This window comes from Rhinolophus sinicus, linkage group LG02 (assembly GCF_036562045.2).
Source record: "Rhinolophus sinicus isolate RSC01 linkage group LG02, ASM3656204v1, whole genome shotgun sequence".
In the NCBI taxonomy this organism is placed as follows: Eukaryota; Metazoa; Chordata; class Mammalia; order Chiroptera; family Rhinolophidae; genus Rhinolophus; species Rhinolophus sinicus.
The window spans coordinates 83,156,023-83,175,584 of NC_133752.1; the positions used below are offsets into that span (position 1 = coordinate 83,156,023).

At 39.1% G+C, this 19,562-nt stretch overlaps 1 protein-coding gene across 2 annotated transcripts in view; it reads left to right on the forward strand.

Moving 5' to 3' along the window:
• The window catches only part of NRP1 (neuropilin 1), a 134,127-nt gene that overhangs the window by 93,000 nt on the left and 21,565 nt on the right, over positions 1 to 19,562 (forward strand). Inside the window, exons 8-12 of one of the 2 annotated variants that reach the window (XM_019741705.2) lie at positions 3 to 158; positions 3,424 to 3,568; positions 10,300 to 10,631; positions 15,123 to 15,267; positions 18,544 to 18,648. In XM_019741705.2, the coding sequence (XP_019597264.2) occupies positions 3 to 158; positions 3,424 to 3,568; positions 10,300 to 10,631; positions 15,123 to 15,267; positions 18,544 to 18,648 (883 nt within the window). The remainder of the gene's footprint in view (positions 1 to 2; positions 159 to 3,423; positions 3,569 to 10,299; positions 10,632 to 15,122; positions 15,268 to 18,543; positions 18,649 to 19,562) is intronic. The other variant, XM_019741706.2, reaches the window with a different exon arrangement.

The window sequence follows — 19,562 nt, forward strand, 5'->3', positions numbered from 1 at the left end:
AGGTGGACTTGGGCCTTCTGCGCTTTGTCACTGCTGTTGGGACACAGGGAGCCATTTCAAAGGAAACCAAGAAGAAATACTACGTCAAGACTTACAGAATAGAAATTAGCTCCAATGGAGAAGACTGGGTCACCATAAAAGAAGGAAATAAACCTGTTGTAAGTTTGGCTGCTACCCCCTCAACCAATTCAGTCTTTGAAATGGATGATCAGTTTTACTTGTTTGTTTGAGAGCTTTCTGTCTGGCCTGGTATATTTTGGAATTGATTTAAAATGAAAAGTGCAATTAGAGGTTTAAATCTAACCTAGGGGTCTCATGTTCCCAGATCTAGAAGCCAAAAGCAAATTACACGGATGTGTCCAAGAAAAGTCAATACCAGCCAAATTAAGTGTCAGACTCAAGAATCACTTTGTACTTCCCAAGGGGATACAGACTATGCAAAGGATAAACATTGTCCTCTTAGAATCTTAGAGAATGTTTTGTTTGGGTTTTTTCCACTGTGTTTCTTCATTCTCTTTCATAAATTCATTCTTTCTTCATCTCTGCAACAGGCTGGTTTTAGAAAAGCCCGTTTCATCCCCTCCTCTGTGGCTTACAAACTAATTTACAAATGTGTTTGGCTGCTTCTATGAGGATGAATAGAACTAAGGTAGTCCATCGTGTTCCTCAGATCACAGGAATTACATGCTACCGCCTCACTGCTTTCAACCAAGAAGGCCATGCAACCATGCCCTGCCCCCAGGCGCTCTGCCCTAACTCATTTGGAACTGAGGTGTTTTTTCTCAGCCTGCCTGTTTATTTGAAGTTATGCTTGCTCTGATTTAGTAATCAAAAGATTTCATACTCGCTGTTTCCCCAAAATTAAAAGCTTGCCCTGGAGGCTGAGTAAAACATAGGGAATTAATAAGGATAGTAGCAAAGACCCAGGTAACTTGAAATCCTGGGTTTGGGAAGAGATCAGTTAACATGTCCTTGCCTCTCTTTCAAGCATTCATGGCCTTGACTTTCTCCTGAGTCTGGAACTGAGAAAAGCCTCCAGGGTGTGAAGTAAGAAAACTGTTAATTCCCTTTGATTAGATGTGAAGCCCCCACTCTTGCTTAGGGAATATAAGATTGAAGTGGATAGAGATGTGCAGCTGCTCTGTGGGAGGGAAGTTCTGCGGACAGGCAAGTTCAAGGTCACTGTCTAGCCTGAGAGGACATGGAACCAATCCTCCATCTGGGGAAGAAAAACTCTCATAGTCAACATTTGTGGCAATTAAGCGAGTAAATTTGACCCTGAGTTTCATGGCTTATTCTTGTTTTGGAGTAGCTTTTGTGAAGACATGCTTTAATTTCAAACAGACAAAACAAAAAACAAAACACACACAAAAAAACCACCCTACTAATGCCAAGGACACGCCAACAAACAAAAGAACCTAGAAATAGTGGGGAGAACTAACCCCAGACCTTCAGGCCATTTCTTTAAAAAATGACTGCTACTTCTCCAAGATGTTCTCTGTACCCATTGTCCATCAGTTGCTCTCATGGCCCAGAAGGGGTGTCAGAAGGCACACACAGATTCTGGGGGTGCCTACTAATGCACACAGCTCACTCCAGCTCCACTGTCAAGAACACCCTGGCACACAGAAGGGCTTGCAGAGTAGGAGGCAGAAAGAATAAAGATTCAGCAAAGATAAAGGCCTGGCATCTGTCTGAGCACTTTCACTGAACCTAAATGAAATCCAAACATCCACCTGGAGTCTAGTTATTGTTGGCCACCTGCTTTTCTCTGTACTGTGGGGCCTTTCAGCCACTGCCCTCTACCTTTTTTGCTTCTTTCCTCAGGGAGAGTTGGCTGTACCTCAGCAAGAGCAGGCTTGGAGCAATCACAACATCAGCAGTCCTCTTTATTTTGAATGGAATGCATGTCCTTACGTGGCTTTCAGCAAACATAAAATTGCCTCAGTATGAGCCAAGTGTTGGCACATGCGGCACTCTTAACAGACTGCTGGGCTCTCCCTGAAGTGGCTTGTTGACCCTTTAAGCACCATGGTTTGGGACTCTACTCCTTCTGGCAGCTACCCATTATTTTTTGTCACACAAAAATGACCCTACACAGATTGTTTCCCAGAGAGGGATGCTCAAGTAGGACAGAAATCTGAAGGCCATCCCAGACTAGGAAAAATTAGGATATTAAATCACCTCTGGAGAGGGATCAAGCTAATAGCCAGCTTTGTAAAGCATTGGAACCCCTTCAACTGTGCAGGCCACTTAAACCAAATGAAGTAATAACAGCATCCTGACTTTTACAAGCCATTTCTCGCAGGGGAAGAGCAAGCCTTGGGCACCTGTGGTCTTCCTCTATGGACTTACCTGGAAAGGTGAGGAGGAATCTCCATGCCTCCGATGGGCCCAGTAATCTCTAGTTACACAACCTGAGAGGACTATGGCCCGGCTGTGTGAGAAGCAGAGTGCTCATCACACAAGGCCTATCACTGAGGCATGTTACTTTTACATGGGCTGTCCCCAATCCAGGGTTGAAGTAAAATCCAGGAGAATGGAGGCTTTCAGTTTCACCTGAGGCAGGTCTAGTGCCAGTGTTCCATGATGGCAGTCTCCATTCCTCAGAGATCTTGCTAGAGAACACAACTATGGCACCAGGTCCAAGTCAAGTGGCCCCGACAAATACTTGTGGAAAATTGGTTCATGACTGGCATTGATTACACTTGCAGTTACATGACTCGTCTTTCTTAGGGGAAAAAACAAAAACAAAAAAAAACGACTCAGTTTAAAAACTAGAAACAGAAGCCCCATAAAAGCTGATTTCCAGTTACATATCATTTATAACTCAGTTTTAATTTTGACCACTAAAACATAATTTTACCAATAAACAAAAAGATGAAAGTCATTAATTAATGTCAGGGAAAAGATCTTTCATCAAGAAATGGAGTTGGAAGGGAGAAAGGTATTTGACCTAGTGCGATAGCTGGGAACATAACCTAGAATTTTCAAAGAGCCAGACTTGGCACTGAACTCAAAAAGCACACCTTCTGGGGGTTCCAGGGAAAGTAAAATAGTGAGACTTTCCATGAAATGTCTATAACATTCTGCAGGCCCTCATGATAAAGTTAATACTTTCCCACTTTTTTAGATAATAGCATGTATTCTTTAGTGAATGTTATCGGGTAACAATGCTTTTGGAGGCTCTGACCTCTCTGAAAATTGAATAGATGATTAGGAAAGCATTCTGTATTAGACATGATTCTGTCTGATTGCCCTCATTTGGAAAAATACTATGGCAAGTTATTAACACCACCTCAACCTGGAAAGACAATGCTCAATTTGTAAATAATGTTTACAGGCATTTGTGAAAACACATTTTTCGATTTGTTTTCAATCCCCAAAATGTGTGACTAAAGGACGCTTCCTCTTTCCACACAGATCTTTCAGGGAAACACCAACCCCACAGATGTCGTGTTTGGAGTTTTCCCCAAACCACTAATAACTCGATTTGTCCGAATCAAACCAGTCACATGGGAAACTGGCATCTCTATGAGGTTTGAAGTGTACGGCTGCAAGATAACAGGTAAGCTCCAGCTTGAAGATTGCCTACTTTTGATTTGTGTAAACTTTTGGAGACAGGGAGAATCATTTTGTATAAATGTGGGCATTTTCGTTTGGTAGTTAAGAGCATATGCATTGGATTTAGACAAATCTGAGTTTAAATCCTACTTGTAGTACTCACTAGTTTATTTCTTTGGGCAACTTACTACTTTTCAAAGCCTTAGTTATCTCACCTGGAAAACAGTCATAATAATGTACACCATACAAGGCTGTTGTGATAATGGATTAGCTTGTAGATAGAAAGCACTGAGCACAGGCGGGCACATGGTGGGTATTTGTGAAGTGGTGTCTTTCCACAAGACCAAATAAGCTCTCTGAAGGCAAACGCTGTGCCTTTTATCCTTGTCTCCTGGACACACTGACAGGTCCTTAGTAGACTGACAAAAAATAACCATTCTGTAGAGTGTTCTCCACTTGCTTATCTTTTTAATTTTGAAGTCTAGAGGTGGCCTCATGAACTACAGTTAAGGAGTTTAACTCGCCTGATTTTCTCCTTTTACTCACTAACTACTCTGACAACATTCTCTTAGGTGTTGTCTCAGTATCTAGCTCTCTTTTATTGAATGAATATACTAATATTATAAATCAACTTGGCAATGTTTCTAGTTTCTGAGTTTGTTTCGCATGACATTAATAGGACTTTAACATCTCTGTTAAATTCGCTATAAGTAGCAAATTCATCTCTCATTTGAGAGATGAAGAACGTGTGGTACTGAGAGACTAAGTAGCTAACAGTCAGCCATGTTGTTACAGAGCTGGAAGGACAAGAATGGTCCTGACTGTTATTCTCACTGTATTTCTATGGTGATCAGGACTTGTCCATTCATGTTCCTGTACCACACTCTGAATTTTAAAGTAAATAGCAGTCACTTTAGAATTCTTTTTCATTTAAATAAATACACTGCAAAGTTTTCTTTTATTGTTTCAAAACTATATTCTTGATCTTTTTTTATTATTAGTTTCAGGTGTACAAAACAACATAATAATTAGACATTTACACCCCTCACAAAGTGATAACCCTCCCAAGTATACTACCCATCTGACACTGTATGTAGCTATTCCAATATCATTGCTATGTTCCCTGTGCTGTATTTTACATCCTGTGAATACACACACACACACACACACACACACACACACACACACACACAGAGGGTGCCAAAAAATGCATACACATTTTAAGAAAGGAAAAAAACTGTATTAAAATTGTAATACTCAATATATACTACTAACAAAAGATGAATACAAGTCCCGTTTGACTTCTGCAATTACAAGAGGTGCTCAAAGTGGTTACCATCAGTGTCCAGACACTTCTGATTACGGCGAACTATTGCTTGAGCCACGCTGACCAAACTGTCCACTTGTATACACTTTTTTGGCACCCCTGGTATTTAGGGTATTTAATTTCTCATTCCAAGAATGCCCGCTTTATTGTTTTTATTTTTATCCTCTTTAGTATAATTATTTTTAGAAACAGAAAATACTGACTTGAAAGCAAAAAAAAAAAAAAAATTAGAATTTTCCTTGAAGTTATAAGCAATTTGAAGAGCAAACTAAGGAGGGGGGAAAAAAACTACACTGTTTACAGTAGAATCCATTTGGAAAGTAAAAATTGACATCTGATTTCTTACCAAAATTTTATTTATTTCCATCATAGAGACAGACGTGTTTATTGTTTTAGGACCTAAGACTTAGAAAGTTCATGGCCTTGGAGGCAGGAACTCGGTGGGAGGGTTTTGGAGGAGGCAAGAACACTGAAAAGTGAGATATAACCTTGGCTTTATATTTGATCAACAATTACATAAGAGAAAGTTCTAGGTCATTTTCAGAGCATTACAAATTTTAGAGGTTACCGATAAATTTGTAGAAATAAGACCTTTTGAAGCCAGGGTAGAAATTTCTGGCCAATTACTCCAACCTAATCTCATGTCACAGTACCAAACAAAAAAATGAGATAAATTTCATAAAGACTCCAAACATGTTAGTCTGAACTCTGAATGTCCAGGCTCTCCTTTTAGTCAAATAAAAAAACAGTCTCCTTTTAGTCAAATAAAAATACTTCTTTAAACCTGAAATGCTCTATTTTCATTTTCCCAAGGATTTCCCTGAGAGTTAATTCTAAGAGTGTGAGTCTTCACATATAAAGAAGGCAAATAGTTTATCAGATTTTTAAAAATAGTTAAATTATCTAGTTATTTAAACATACATGACTAAAACAGCATATTCTGATATTTTTACATGTCTTCTATTTTACAGCTATTTGAAGAATGCTTCCCCCCCCCCCCCCCGCTAATTAGACACTGCTTTTAGGTTCATAGGGCTAGTCTGCTAATCATGATCCCTACTTTATTTTACATACTTTCTCTCTAGTAAGACAGCTACAGTCTCCAAGTAATTGGTTGAGGCAGGTTTTTGAAGAGGCCAGCATGTAATAATAATGGTCGTATGTACAGAAGATACACAGACATATCCAGGGTTAGCTCTGGATTATCCACTTAGTGAATGCGTGACCATAGGCAAGACATTAAGTCTCTCTGATCTTCTTTTCCTGGTCAGTAAGATTAACCTTAATTCATCTATAATGAGAATTCAGTGAAAGACTGTTTGTAACATACCTGGTTTAGAATAAGTGCTCACTAAATGGTACCCAATAAATTAAGCAGTACGTGATGCTCAATAAATTGAACCCAGAATAAGCCCCAGCAAGCAGAAACTCTAGTGAACAATATCAGTGTTTGCTTCTTGGTACCAGAAGCAAATAATTTTCTTTTAGAGACTATGGTCCCCTCCTAGGGGAGACTAATGAAAGAAGAACAAGTGTCCCTGCTAACTGGAAGATCTATGAGAGGGATGACAATGTTTGCCTGATTTTCTATTGTGTCCTGTATGCCTGGAACATAGTAAGTGCTCAATGCACTTATTTTTGAATGGATGAATGAATGAATGAATTGCAGTTTTAGCCATGCCTTCTGAGAAATGTGATGGATCTCAAAATTTGATCCTCTCCTCTTGAGTAGGCAGGTCCTAACTCAATCCAGCTTTAAAAGAAAGAAAAAAACTATTGAATTAAAAGTTACCACATGAATATATCACTTGACTTCCAAAGTCTCCAAAGCCCCAAGTTTCAACCTAAGTTTTGTATTCAGAAAGTATTTTTTGAAATTAGTAAAACTGGAAAAATCCAGAGCATATAATGATGGGTCACTACATTATATGCTCTGGATTTAATGATTTATATGTTCTAGAAACAAGATTGTAGCAAACCATTTTACTTTATAGGAAATGCCAAAGGAACATTTTCATTATTTTGACAAAGCAGACTTCATCATTTTAGCAAAGATGGAAATTAGTGAAATTAATCTTGTAGGGCTACTACTTAATGTATGAGAACACACTCCAAAGTCTGTTAACTTGTATTTGTTAACTAGAAGCATATTAACTTCAGCACACATTAGAGTGTTTCTATGTTAATCAAAAGTTCTCAGTGATGATTTCAGGCACCACAAAATCCAAAGATACTTTCTGAGTCATCAAGGAAAGACAAAATTATGCTCATTCAGGTTCTCTCATCAAATGCAATTATTACCATCTCATTCTTTGAAAATTGGTTAACTGATATTTGATTTATCAGTATATCTCAGTTTTCCCATTAAAGCTAAGTACAGAGATTTTCTTGTAAAATAGTATGTATCAGTGAAAATAACCACCTCAATTCCCCATCACAGAACTCACCTCTCCTTCTCATCTAGGATTGGTTTTAAGGTTTGCAAACAGGGTAACCAGCAAAAATACAATACAGGATTGCAGGTTAAATCTTATGCAGATAAGTGACAGATAATTTTTTTATCCCATGCAATATTTAGGACATACTTGTACTAAAAAATTATTTCTTATTTGTCTGAAATTCTAATTTAGTTTAGCATCCTGCTTCTTGTTTTATTGTTTTTGTTTGATTGCTTGTTTGTTAAATCTGGCAACACTATTTCTAAAGGATTTGACATGTAGCCAGGCTATAGCACATCTGAGTCAGCCGACTGTGGAAGAACAGATTTAGATCCTAGCATCTCATTCAAACTTTGAATTGTTAATACAGAGGGTGCCCCAAAAATGTATACACATTTTAAGAAAGGAAAACCTATTAAAATTGTAATACTCAATATATATCAATAACAAAAGAGGAATGCAAGTCACATTTGACTTCTGCAATTACAAGAGGTGCTCAAAGTGGTTACCATGAGCATAATTTTAATACAGTTTTTTCCTTTCTTAAAATGTGTATACAGGGGCAGCCGTTTAGCTCAGCTGGTTAGAGCGCGGTACTCTTAACAACAGGGTTGCCGGTTAAATCCCCACATGGGCCACTGTGAGCTGCACCCTCCACAACTGGATTGAAACAACTACTTGACTTGGAGCTAATGGGTTCTGGAAAAAAACACTGAAAATAAATAAACGTTAAAAAAAATGTGTATACATTTTTTTGGCATCCTCTGTATATGTTTTCTCTTAATCATTGCTGAAAGAATCAGTTTTCGGTCAAGGGCAAATTAAGGTTCCTTTTCGTTGTTCTTTTTGGATGAGGCAAACATACAGGAGGAATGACAGTCTGTGTTCCAATGGACCTGTTGGCCGAACAGGGGCTGGGCATTTGCTAGATTTGTGGATTATAAACTTCGCCCTAGCCAGCTCTGTGTTAGAGAAAGGACATTAATCTGGTAAAGGTTCTGCTCTCTTTAGAATATTCAAGTTAATTATGTTTTTTTCCGAATGTTAACATCTGGTCCTCATTACCAGCTAAACATTTTCTTTATAAAAGCTGGTTTTGAATCAGCAGGTGTGACCACAGTGACCAAAATGTGATTTCTATTTTTAACACTATAATTTCATAGTCCCCCAGTAAAATAGTTTTTGTAAATCTTTTTTTAATCCCCATTGAATTGATTCTTGGTTTCCAGATCCCAGCCTGGAGCAAATACTATGGCTGAATTACCGGAAGAGGTGCTTGGGAAATGGGCAGCTGCCTTTTAAAGTGTTAATAAGTTGATTCATTTGACAAATATTTATTGAGCAAATACTATTTATAAAGCAGGGCACAGGGAGTCATAGAAAGTGTTTAAATATGACTTGTTCCATGCTCTCAGAGAACTTAAAATGTGGGGAGGCAAATAGCAGTAAGGCAAGGAACTGAATATGGCCATCAATATATGAGAAATGCAGATGAAGTGCTGTGCAAACCTCCAGAAAAGGAAAGCCACATCTCGTTGGAGAGATCAGGAAAATTGAATAAATGACGTAGCATTTGAAAACGGATCAAGATTTTAAGTGGTTCAGATATTGGAAAGGACAAGATGACAAGGAATTTCTAGCAAAGGGAGCAGAATAAGAGAGAGTCCCCACCCAACTCCCAGCCAGGTGCGGAAGATGTTCATTTCAGTTCCTTACATTTCCACATTTGTACACGTTGCTCCCATACAATCGTGACCTCTCCTTTTCTGTTGTCTCTTCCCAACGCCATTCAGAAATGCTCAAGTCTACCATCTCAGGAGTGCTACGAGGCCTCTCACGACCAGTCATACCTTTCCCCCACCCCCGTTACTATTCTCTCCTTCCACTGCAGCCTTGCTTTGGAGACAAAAATGTCTCCTTTGTCCACCTCTTTCTCCTCTACCCATGGCATTCTGGTTTCTGATTCTCCGTTCCATTGAAAATGTTTTGGTCAGGGGCCCCAGCCCACTCCTTAGCCATGCACAGTGGGTACTTTTGAACCCTCATCTTATAAGCCCTCTGTGCTGTGATGGTCTTGAGCACATCCCCAAGTCCTTCAATGGTTTAGGCCTTGATATCAGGCAGCCCTCGGTTTGAGTTTTGTTTCTTCCAGTCACGAGTTCTGTGACACTGAGAGGGTTGGATACTGTCTCTGTGTGAGAATTCAATGCAATAACACACTTGAATGCTCAGCCTTTCAAGGGGAGGCCTTGCAAGGATATGCTATGGAAGGCCTGGCATGCTTGGTTGAAAGTACATGCCTAATTCCTAAGCAAGCAGGCACTGAACGTTTGAATAAAGAAATGACATGATCTGAACTATGTATCAATTCATGGGGAGAACATCTCAGTTATTAATTCGTAAGGTTCAGCTGATAACATGGACGTAGTTTTACTGTATTAGATACATGCCTATTAAGATGGTTACATTTTTAGGCTAACTTTTGATTATGTTATGCAAAATTGAGTTGTTCAAAGAAAAATAAATTATTATTCCTATGCATGTCCTTGATTGAAATGTACAATTTTGAAAGGAGAATAATTGAACTGTTGAACATTTTTTTTAAGTCACCAATCACTTAATCAATGATTGATACTCTCCTTACACTCAGATGCTACTTGGCCTGCTGTAAAAGATATAAAAAGATCTATGATGTTGTTCGTTGCCTTAGAAAAACTCAAAAAGGGGGAAATGTATGTTCTTATTGAAGATTTTACTTATTGGAATGTAGTATAGGGAGGGGAGTTCTGAAAGAGTGGAAGAAAGGTTTGAGGGAGGGAAGGCTCTAGTTTAGCGTCAAATGATCCAGAAATTTAAACATTTATATGCATGAGTACAGACAATGTTTTTTTCAGTATGTTTTATTCTCTTTCTAAGCATGGAGACTTCTAGAAAATCATTTTACATTATCTATTTCATTCTACCCTATAGATTATCCTTGCTCTGGAATGCTGGGTATGGTGTCTGGACTTATTTCTGACTCCCAGATTACAGCATCAAACCAAGGGGACAGAAACTGGATGCCTGAAAATATTCGCCTTGTGACCAGTCGCTCTGGCTGGGTACTGCCCCCCGCACCTCACCCGTACACAAATGAGTGGCTCCAAGTGGACCTGGGGGAGGAGAAGATTGTGAGGGGCATCATCATTCAGGGAGGAAAGCACCGGGACAACAAGGTATCCATGAGGAAATTCAAGATCGGGTACAGCAACAATGGTTCCGACTGGAAAATGATCATAGACGACAGCAAACGCAAGGCTAAGGTGAGGTCCAAGGGCAGGGAGCAACTGCCGGGAGGAAGCCCTTCCTCACATCCTTGACTTAAATCAGGGACCTCCATCAGTTTCCTGAGGAAGCAAGACTTATTCCCTTTCAGCAGTGAGACCAGTGGCGATGTGTGATGGTGTTAGTAAGATCCCAGGTTCTAGGGCACACAGGATTGGAAAAAATGATGTCTGAGATAAACCTTTCCCTTTCTTAAGGATGGCAGATAGCTCAACACAGACAGGAGACAGGGCAGCTGTGAGGGTGAGCAGCAGGGGACTGAGAGCAGCAACTCAGTAGGAAGTCAAAATCTCTCTGCAAATTCTAACCTATGAGCCCTTCCCCTTTCCCTTCTGTCACCTATCCCTCCTTTAGGTGTTTTTTTTGTTGTTGTTTTTTTTAATTTTCAATTGTGGTGATATACACATAACAAAATTTACCATCTTAACTTTTTCAGGTGTACAGTTCAGGAATATTAAGCATATTTATATTGTTGTGAAACCAATCTCCAGAACTTTCTCATCTTGCAACAAAAGTGAAAGTCTGTACCCATGAAGCAATAACTCCCACTTCCCCTGTCCCCCACCCCTGGCAACCATCATTCTACTTTCTGTCTCTATGAATTTGACTAATCTAAGTGCTACATATAAGTGGAAACATACAATATTTGTCCTTTTTTGACTGGCTTATTTCATTTAGCATAATGTCTGCAAGTTTCATCCGTGTTGTAGCATGTGTCAAGATGTCCTTTTTAAGGCTGACTAGTATTCTATTATTTGCATATACCACATTTTTTTTCTCCATTCATCCATCAACACACAGTGGGGTTGACTCTTCCTTTGGCTATTGTAAGTAATGCTTAAGTGTATTTTTTTATGCATTAGAACCTTTTTAAATGCAGCTGACCTTTGATGATCCAGTGAAAAGGGAAGGGAATCTCAATATAAAAATATTCCAACATTCACCAGAACACATGCTATAATATTTTTTTAACTAAACAGATATTCTTTAATGATTACATTTTATTTAAGCTGTTGGTTGAATTTATTTGCATTTCCTGAGTACATAGGCCAACTAAGAAAGGATACCCAGGAGTAAGCTAGGTGACCTGGAAGCTCATTTGAGATTAAAATAAGCAACAACCCAAAGGCAGTCAGTTCTGTATGCAATGTGGGAATGGTATTCAGCCGATGATACTTCTCATAGCCAACACAATTGGCCTTTTGGTCCCAGCCTTCCCATCCCCACTCTGACCAAGACCTACTCCTTTTATGAAAAGGAGATTCTAGCTAATTGGAGCGAATATTATCCTTGCTCCCCCTCTAAGTAAGTGTGGGAACATAGCTTAATATAGTGACTCCGACAAAGGCATTGCAGGCAGGAAACAAAAGCTGAGGCAGTGCAGCCAGCTCCACTCTGTCCAGATGTGGGGCTCTGCAGAGACAGCCCTGTCCCCCACCGGCTGTGGGTCAGCCACCCACCGACAGGGATGATGCTGTCAGAAACGTAAAAATTTCTCTCCCATTTCACCCCTTGTTAACTTGTGGTTTCTAAAACATTTCCAGCGTTTTTTTTCCATCTGTGTGCAGCTACTTTCTTATGTCCATTTCGGTTTCCCTTTTATGTCTGCCCCCTCTCGTTTCGGTGAAAGAAAAAGTAAAATAAACATCAGAAACTGGAGTGCTCCCTAAGAGCCAATCTCCTCTGAGGCGTAGTCAGCCTTGGGACTTTATCGCAATGTGTGAATATATTGCAAATCAACAACTTCCTGGAGCTGCTGTCACATGGCAGTGTGTGCTGTTGTGACATATTCTTCAACACTAGGGTTCTAAGAGAGACAGAAAACAAATTACCATATGCTCTGGATAGGAGGCATCATATGCTTCCTTTTGTTATGCAATCCACGCATCTGCAATCAAGTCTAAAGCTATCCCTCTATTATAATACATCTCCTATAGAATTCCACAAGAAGCCAACAGTTTTTAATTTTAACAAAACAGTCCATTCATGATTGGTTGCATGTGTTCAATTTTATTCCTAAAATACGATTCTATCAATAATTGTCATCTTCCTATGATATTTAAAACTGAAAGCTTCTACGTTGTTTACATAGAGCCTAATCTATGATCTCTAAATGCCCTTTCCCAGAAATAAAATCTTAAAGATGAAAAAGGAAACTAGTAAAACCTTCAATTTAGGAGCAGTACATATTTCTAAATGGTATAAAGATATCTAAAACATAGTATATTTAAACTTACCAATGAAGGTTACCTGCTTAGGATGCCAAGTACCTTATATGTAACAGTAAAATAAGTACTGTTTTGTGAAATAAAACAGCACTTTGATGGATTTAAAATCCTCTGTGCCCTCTCCTTGCTTCCTACTCTCAAAGAACGCATGATGGCCAAGGTATATTAGAGTCTTTGAATTCACTACACTTTTCAGGAGCAGATAGAGGATCTAAATACTCACAGTCTTCCTTCTAAAACATGATTTATAAAAGGACAGATATTTCATAAACAGCCTTATGCTAGCAAAGTTAGCCCAGTTCCATATGGCTCTTCCTTGCTAATATTTTCCCCAGCTTATCACTGACAGTGTGGTATGTATTTACATTGTGCTAATTCTTTGCTCAAGTTAAAATTAGGAGAAGAGTCTGGGATCCCATTGATATAAGTGCTTTTCTCCTATGATTGTTGGAACTATGTTAACATACCCAGAACTCGCATGTGTAGTAATGCTATTTTCACTATAATTAGTATCTTACTGACAGCACTTAATTGGACCTGACAATAATATATGTCAGATTCTCAATTACTGGCAGCAACTGCAGTTCTATCAAGAGTACAGAACCCCACCCCAAAGGGAGTTTACTCTTGAAAATAATAGAAGGAAACTTTAATTGGGAGAAGTAGGTCTATGTTAGCCATGTACTTTGAGATTCCCGGAGGCTCTTCTGAGTTGGAAAAAGACCAATTAATTTTCTTCTAGAACTCAGAAAACCTCTGTATATGTCACAACCTACTCAACCTGTCTGTCTTCTCTTAAATGTGTCCCCTGTTTTGCCATGATATTTCTACCACTGGATGATGGCATCTTTGGCTGCTTTATGACCCAACTACTGGGCGTGGTTCCCACTCATGACTGACATAGCCTGGCCATAGGCTGACCATCCACTCAATCTGAACTACCAGGTTTGGTAGCCCAAACTGCAATATATGTAAAGAAAAACTAATGAAACTAAATGTGTGGCCTTGGGCAAAGACCTCAATTTCCTGGACCTCAGTGTTTTCGTCTATTAAAATGACTAGATTAGACTAGATTATTTCTAGAGACAAAAGGAGGCATCATAGCAGTGTAGTAGTGAAGGGCTGAAGGGCACCGATTCAAACTGCCTAGGCTTGAATCCTGGCTCTGCCACTTACCTGACAAGCGACCGTGGGCCAATTGCTTGACCTCTCTATGCCTCATCTGTAACACGAGGGTAATAACAGAACCTACCTCGTGTCGTTTTCCTGAGGATTAAATGAATTAATATATTTTAAGCACTTAATGCCTTTCACATAGGATGTTTGGTATATTAAAGGACACTCTCAGTGATAAAGCAATTCAATTTCTCTAATCTCCCTCCCCTTCTCCTGTTCTGGACAGGATTAAGAATGGTGTTGGGAAAAGAGGCTATAGGGAGGTTCCACTTCTTGAAAAAGATATGCTCGCAAGGATTTTGATCTTCCTGTCAGTGTAAAAAGGGAAATAAAGTAATCCAGCAGCGGCACCAGGACCGGGTAGCCTAGCTCCTAAAAAAATGTCACAGTGACTTCAAGTTAGGAATGCAGTTGACAAAGAGGGGCAATTCAATCAGGCATCAGAACATCACTTAACAAACAGGACTCTTGTTCCCTTCCTGAGATGAGAAGGTCTTTTATCTACCAATGCGTCCAACTGGTAGAACTGCTTAAGTAAATAGCAATTCCAAAGGGTTGGAATAACCCAAGTTCTTGAATAAACAGCATTTGCACTGCATTAAATTTACTATTTCCTACTTCAGGAATTTAATTTGTCCCTCTCCTATAAGACCGGCTCATTTAAGAGAATACAACAGGAGTAGTTATTGAAAATGTGGTGTCTATTATAAGCTCTGAAAAATGGCAAGTTCTCTTCCTGAGTTACTGTCCTCCACCTCAAGAAGTGGTAAAAGTGCCACTCCTCCCGGGCATATCAGCATATCATTTTAAAACGTGTCTCATTAAAGCTTCTGGTATAGCCTCAATATGTACTCTGGTTTCTGAGAAATGACATCTGTCACTTCTTAGAGAAGGTTTAATCGTGTGTGGTTTTTTTTTTCCTTTCTCATTTATGAAAGGTATGTCAGCCATTTACGAAGTGGCAGAATGAGCCCTATTTCTCTTCCCTGTTAAAAGTCCTTGTGGAGGGGCTTTTCTGCCGAAAGGGAGGTTTTATTAATAACTGGTGTTTCTCATACTTCACAGTCTTTTGAAGGCAATAGCAACTATGATACACCTGAGCTACGGACTTTCCCACCTCTTTCCACACGATTCATCAGGATCTACCCTGAGCGAGCCACTCATGGTGGCCTAGGGCTGAGGATGGAGCTGCTGGGCTGTGAAGTGGAAGGTAATTACAATTTCCAGAGTCCCAACTATTTCCTAGATTTTTTTTTTTCCTTTTCATGCATTTATGCCCTTGACGGTACTATCACAAATTACCACCTTTTTCCCTGGATAATCTTGCATCTCTCTGTGCCTGCCAGTTCATGAGGCTCAACATTCAAGCACATTCTAGAACATTCTAATCTGAAAACAATGCCTTCAGATTCCTTTTTTTGTCTTGGTTTTTTGTGTAACTCTCCTCAGATTCTGTGGGGTTGTCTCCTTGGATTTAACAAATAATAATAATTTATTGAAGTGAAATTCACACAACACAAAATTCACCATTTTAAAGTAAACAATTCAGTAGCATTTAGTACAAACATTCACAATTATTTGTGAATAATCTATCTAGTTCTAAAATATTTCCATCATTCCAAAGTAAAACCACTTAACCATTAAGCAAATTCCCCCTACTTCCCACTCCCCCAACCTGGCAACCATCAATCCTTTGACTTTTTAAATTTTGTTTCAAAGTCTATGTGTGATCTAGGGTTCTGTAGATTGTGTTGACTACCTTTCATATACCAGCAGGAAGCAGCATTCGACAGACTGAAACATCAAGACATTCTCTTAGATGAATTTCTTAAGCTGCTGTAGACACAAACTTTATATAATGTAATGTATGTGAATATACAGTGATGCCTGTTTAAGGATGTTACTGAATAAACTTAGGTTATCATATAAAGGTCATATCAAGAACAAATTCAGTTTTCACACTGACCTCATAACTTTTCCGTCTTTGCGTTTTTGTCACATACTAAATGAGATGAATGTTTGAAAAAAATGATATGATGGTTGTTTATTGTACTGTTTAATGCTTTTGTGCATTCAGATTCCCATCTGCCTTACATTTGGGCATAAATGAATAACCTTATACAAACTTTTCCATCCCCATAAAGGTCTTTCTCCAGGTTAGCTCAAAGAATGGCTATTGTTGGTACCCAGATGTTAATAAACTGAGCATATGCTCATAGTTGTTTTAAAGAATGCTTTTTTAGTATCACCTTCTTGTGATTTCAAAATTACGTGTTTTCAGCTACCCAAATGTAACTATATTCCTGAGCACATTAAATATCATAAAACTTTTTTATGCACTTTTTAGAAGATTTTGTAGAATCTTAAGCTATGAATCACCGTACAAGTGAATAATTCATAGCTACTTTCCTATGTACTTATTTAAAAGCAGGCCATTATCTCTCATTCTTTATTGTGCAGTTGTTTCCATATCTGTAGTCATGTCCCAGACTTCTGAATTATCTAGCCACTATCAACACAGACCAAGAATGACCATGTGCCAGGGCTTTGGCAAAGATGCCAAGAAAAAGAAGGGATGGGCAGATTGAGTCAACTGCAGACACGTTCAATTTACTGAGAAATGTGGTCATCTGGAAAAGGGAGTCTGCTGCTATGAGGCAAGTCTTTAGCCTGGGTTCTGGGAAGCAACACTGATTTAGGAGGTGGAATGAATGGATGGTTGAAAAGACTGAGCCTGGTGGCAATTTGCCAGTGTCAACTCTATAGTGCGCGGTCGAAATTATTGGTGAAGGGCTTTGCAACAGATGTTTCCAAGCTCTCACAGAAATGAGGAAGTTGCCCCAAGCCATGTGAGAAACCAACATCCAGGAAAGTAATGTCAAAGCTTTTAATACAATTGTTAAAAGGGAGTGCTTTTCTTCTTCTTTAAGTCAATGAATAGGCCTTATTAAATACTGGTATCTATGTTGTCCCTCGTTCTACAGGAGTTACCTAGAGGGGTACAAAAAGGATATGGTATAGTCCAGCCTTTCCTGGGTGTCCATTCTATTTTAGGCTAGCATTTATATTTAAGAAATAATTAGAGAACGACAGAAAATAAAATATTTTCAAGTATTAAAACTGAGACATAAAAATCATTCACTTTCTACTATTTTCAATTTAATCTCGGTACTATCCTGGGCCACTTCCAACTTGGAACCCCACCTTTGTAGAAACCATAATGAATGAAAAACAGCAAGCTGAAGAGACAGTTTAAAATACTTAAAAGTGGCACATTATCAAGACATCTTAATGAAGACAAGCATCTAGCTTGCCAGAGAGGATTCTACGGATTCAGTGAGAGCAATAAGTAGAGCCCGGAATATGTGTGTATGCTTTAAAAAGTGTGGACTGTATGCCTAAACGGTGTCTATAACATCTGTATGTGCTGGTTTCCCAGTTATTATTGGTGTGTGCTTTTAGGTAGTTAAGGAAGTTGAAACTAGCTACATTTCTACATTTGTCATAACTCTGCTCAGTACTTAAGCACAATAACAAACAATGTCAAATTTTTATTGAGAAAGCAGCAGTTCCCAGCACATTCCTGCTGGCCAGAAGCTATTAGAGAACAGGACCCCGCTCTCAGCATCTTGTCTGGTTCTCAAACATCAAGAGAACTGTACATTATCTCCAGTCTCGTAAAGTGAAATGTAATGCCGAAAACTGTAAAATATTAAACAGATTGCAAAAATGAATAACAGGCTGAAAAAAAAATAGACTGAACTAAATTTAAAGAACTTCAAAAGCAGTCTTTGATTAATGTTGGATACCTTTCATCTACAAACTCAAAGATATGGGAATACCTGCCAGCAGTGGAATGCAGTCCTCTGGGAGTTAAGTAAAATGACCCCAGGATATCTAAGACAAATCCTCTCAGACACCTGCTCTGGAGAGGGATCACAAGTTGATGGAAATGGAATCACTCTTTAAAAAATATATAACAATATTGGACTAAAAGTGAATGATGGGACTCTCTTTGGGGGAATAAAATTATAAATTATAATATGAACTTAGCAAACTTAGTAAGTACTAAGCATTTAAAAGAATTCATGACAAGTGAATTCTCTAATACCTTGAAAATGAAAGGAAAAACAGTTCAAGCCATATCTTTACTATCAAAGTTCTCAACCCCAGGGTCATGAATAAATAACCAGTGAGAATTTAAGACCTTTTCAGAAAAAGGATGTTTATGTAGCTAACAATGTAGAAAATGTGAAGGCAGCCAACTCTATTCAGCAGATATGGATCAAACACCCAAACAAAGCAGTCCCCAATGGAGTCTGCAAAATCCAAATCTATTTTAGCTCCTGAAAGAGAGGTAAGCCATGTTCCTGGCCTTCTTGCCACAGATTATTCAGCAAAAGTGTTAGCAGATTCAACAGCCAGACTAGAGGCTTGAGAATACATTTCAGAGGTGTGAGATAATGATCCTTGGATCTTGTTTCAGCACCTACAGCTGGACCGACCACTCCCAATGGGAACCTGGTGGATGAATGTGATGATGACCAGGCCAACTGCCACAGCGGAACAGGTGATGACTTCCAGCTCACAGGTGCAGAACCCATCTTCATCCCATTGCTGTGCCATTTCAGTTCATGCTGTCGTGGAGACCAGCTAATTAATGCCTGTTTGCATCTGTGTCACTCCTCACGGTGGTGGGCATCAGGGTGGTGGCAGAACTGCCCCAGCAGCAGAGGCAGCCTTGCCAAACACGTGCATCTTCATTTCCTCATGTCATCCATGTAAACAACTTGTGCTTAATAGCCACGGCCATTTCAACCAATCATTTTAGCCCTTTTCAGAGCCAAGGCTAGAATTAATTGAATAAGAATTTCTCCATGGCTAAAAGTGCTTAACAGATTCTCATCTCCCCCACCCACCCCATAAGCTATGTACATAACCACACATTTTGTAATGTTTATTTTCATTTTCTAACAAAGATCAAGAAAAAAAATTTTTTTAATAAATTTTATTGGGGAATATTGGGGAACAGTGTGTTACTCCAGGGCCCATCATCTCCAAGTCATTGTCCTTCAATCTAGTTGTGGAGGGCACAGCTCAGCTCCAAGTCCAGTCACTGTTTTCAATCTTTAGTCGCAGGGGGCACAGCCCACCATCCCGTGGATTTCCGGCAACTTTGTTGTTGAGAGCTCTCGCTCTAACCAACTAAGCCATCCGGCTGCCCACAAAGATAAAAATTCTTGAGTGGATCTTTTAGCCAACTAATTGATGAAATTAGGCTTATATTTGAAGTGCAGCTTTTAAGTTAGTATTTTGTAAATCATTTTACAATAAAATTTATATAGGCAACATTCGTTGTCATTTCACATTACCACCGACTAGCAAATATATCAGGGATGGTGTGTGCCAAATGCCTCACTAATTAATTTAGAGTATTACTCCATAATATTTTAAAACCCTAAAAGCTAGAAAGGGACCTCTCTTCCACTTGGAACAGCAGAGGAA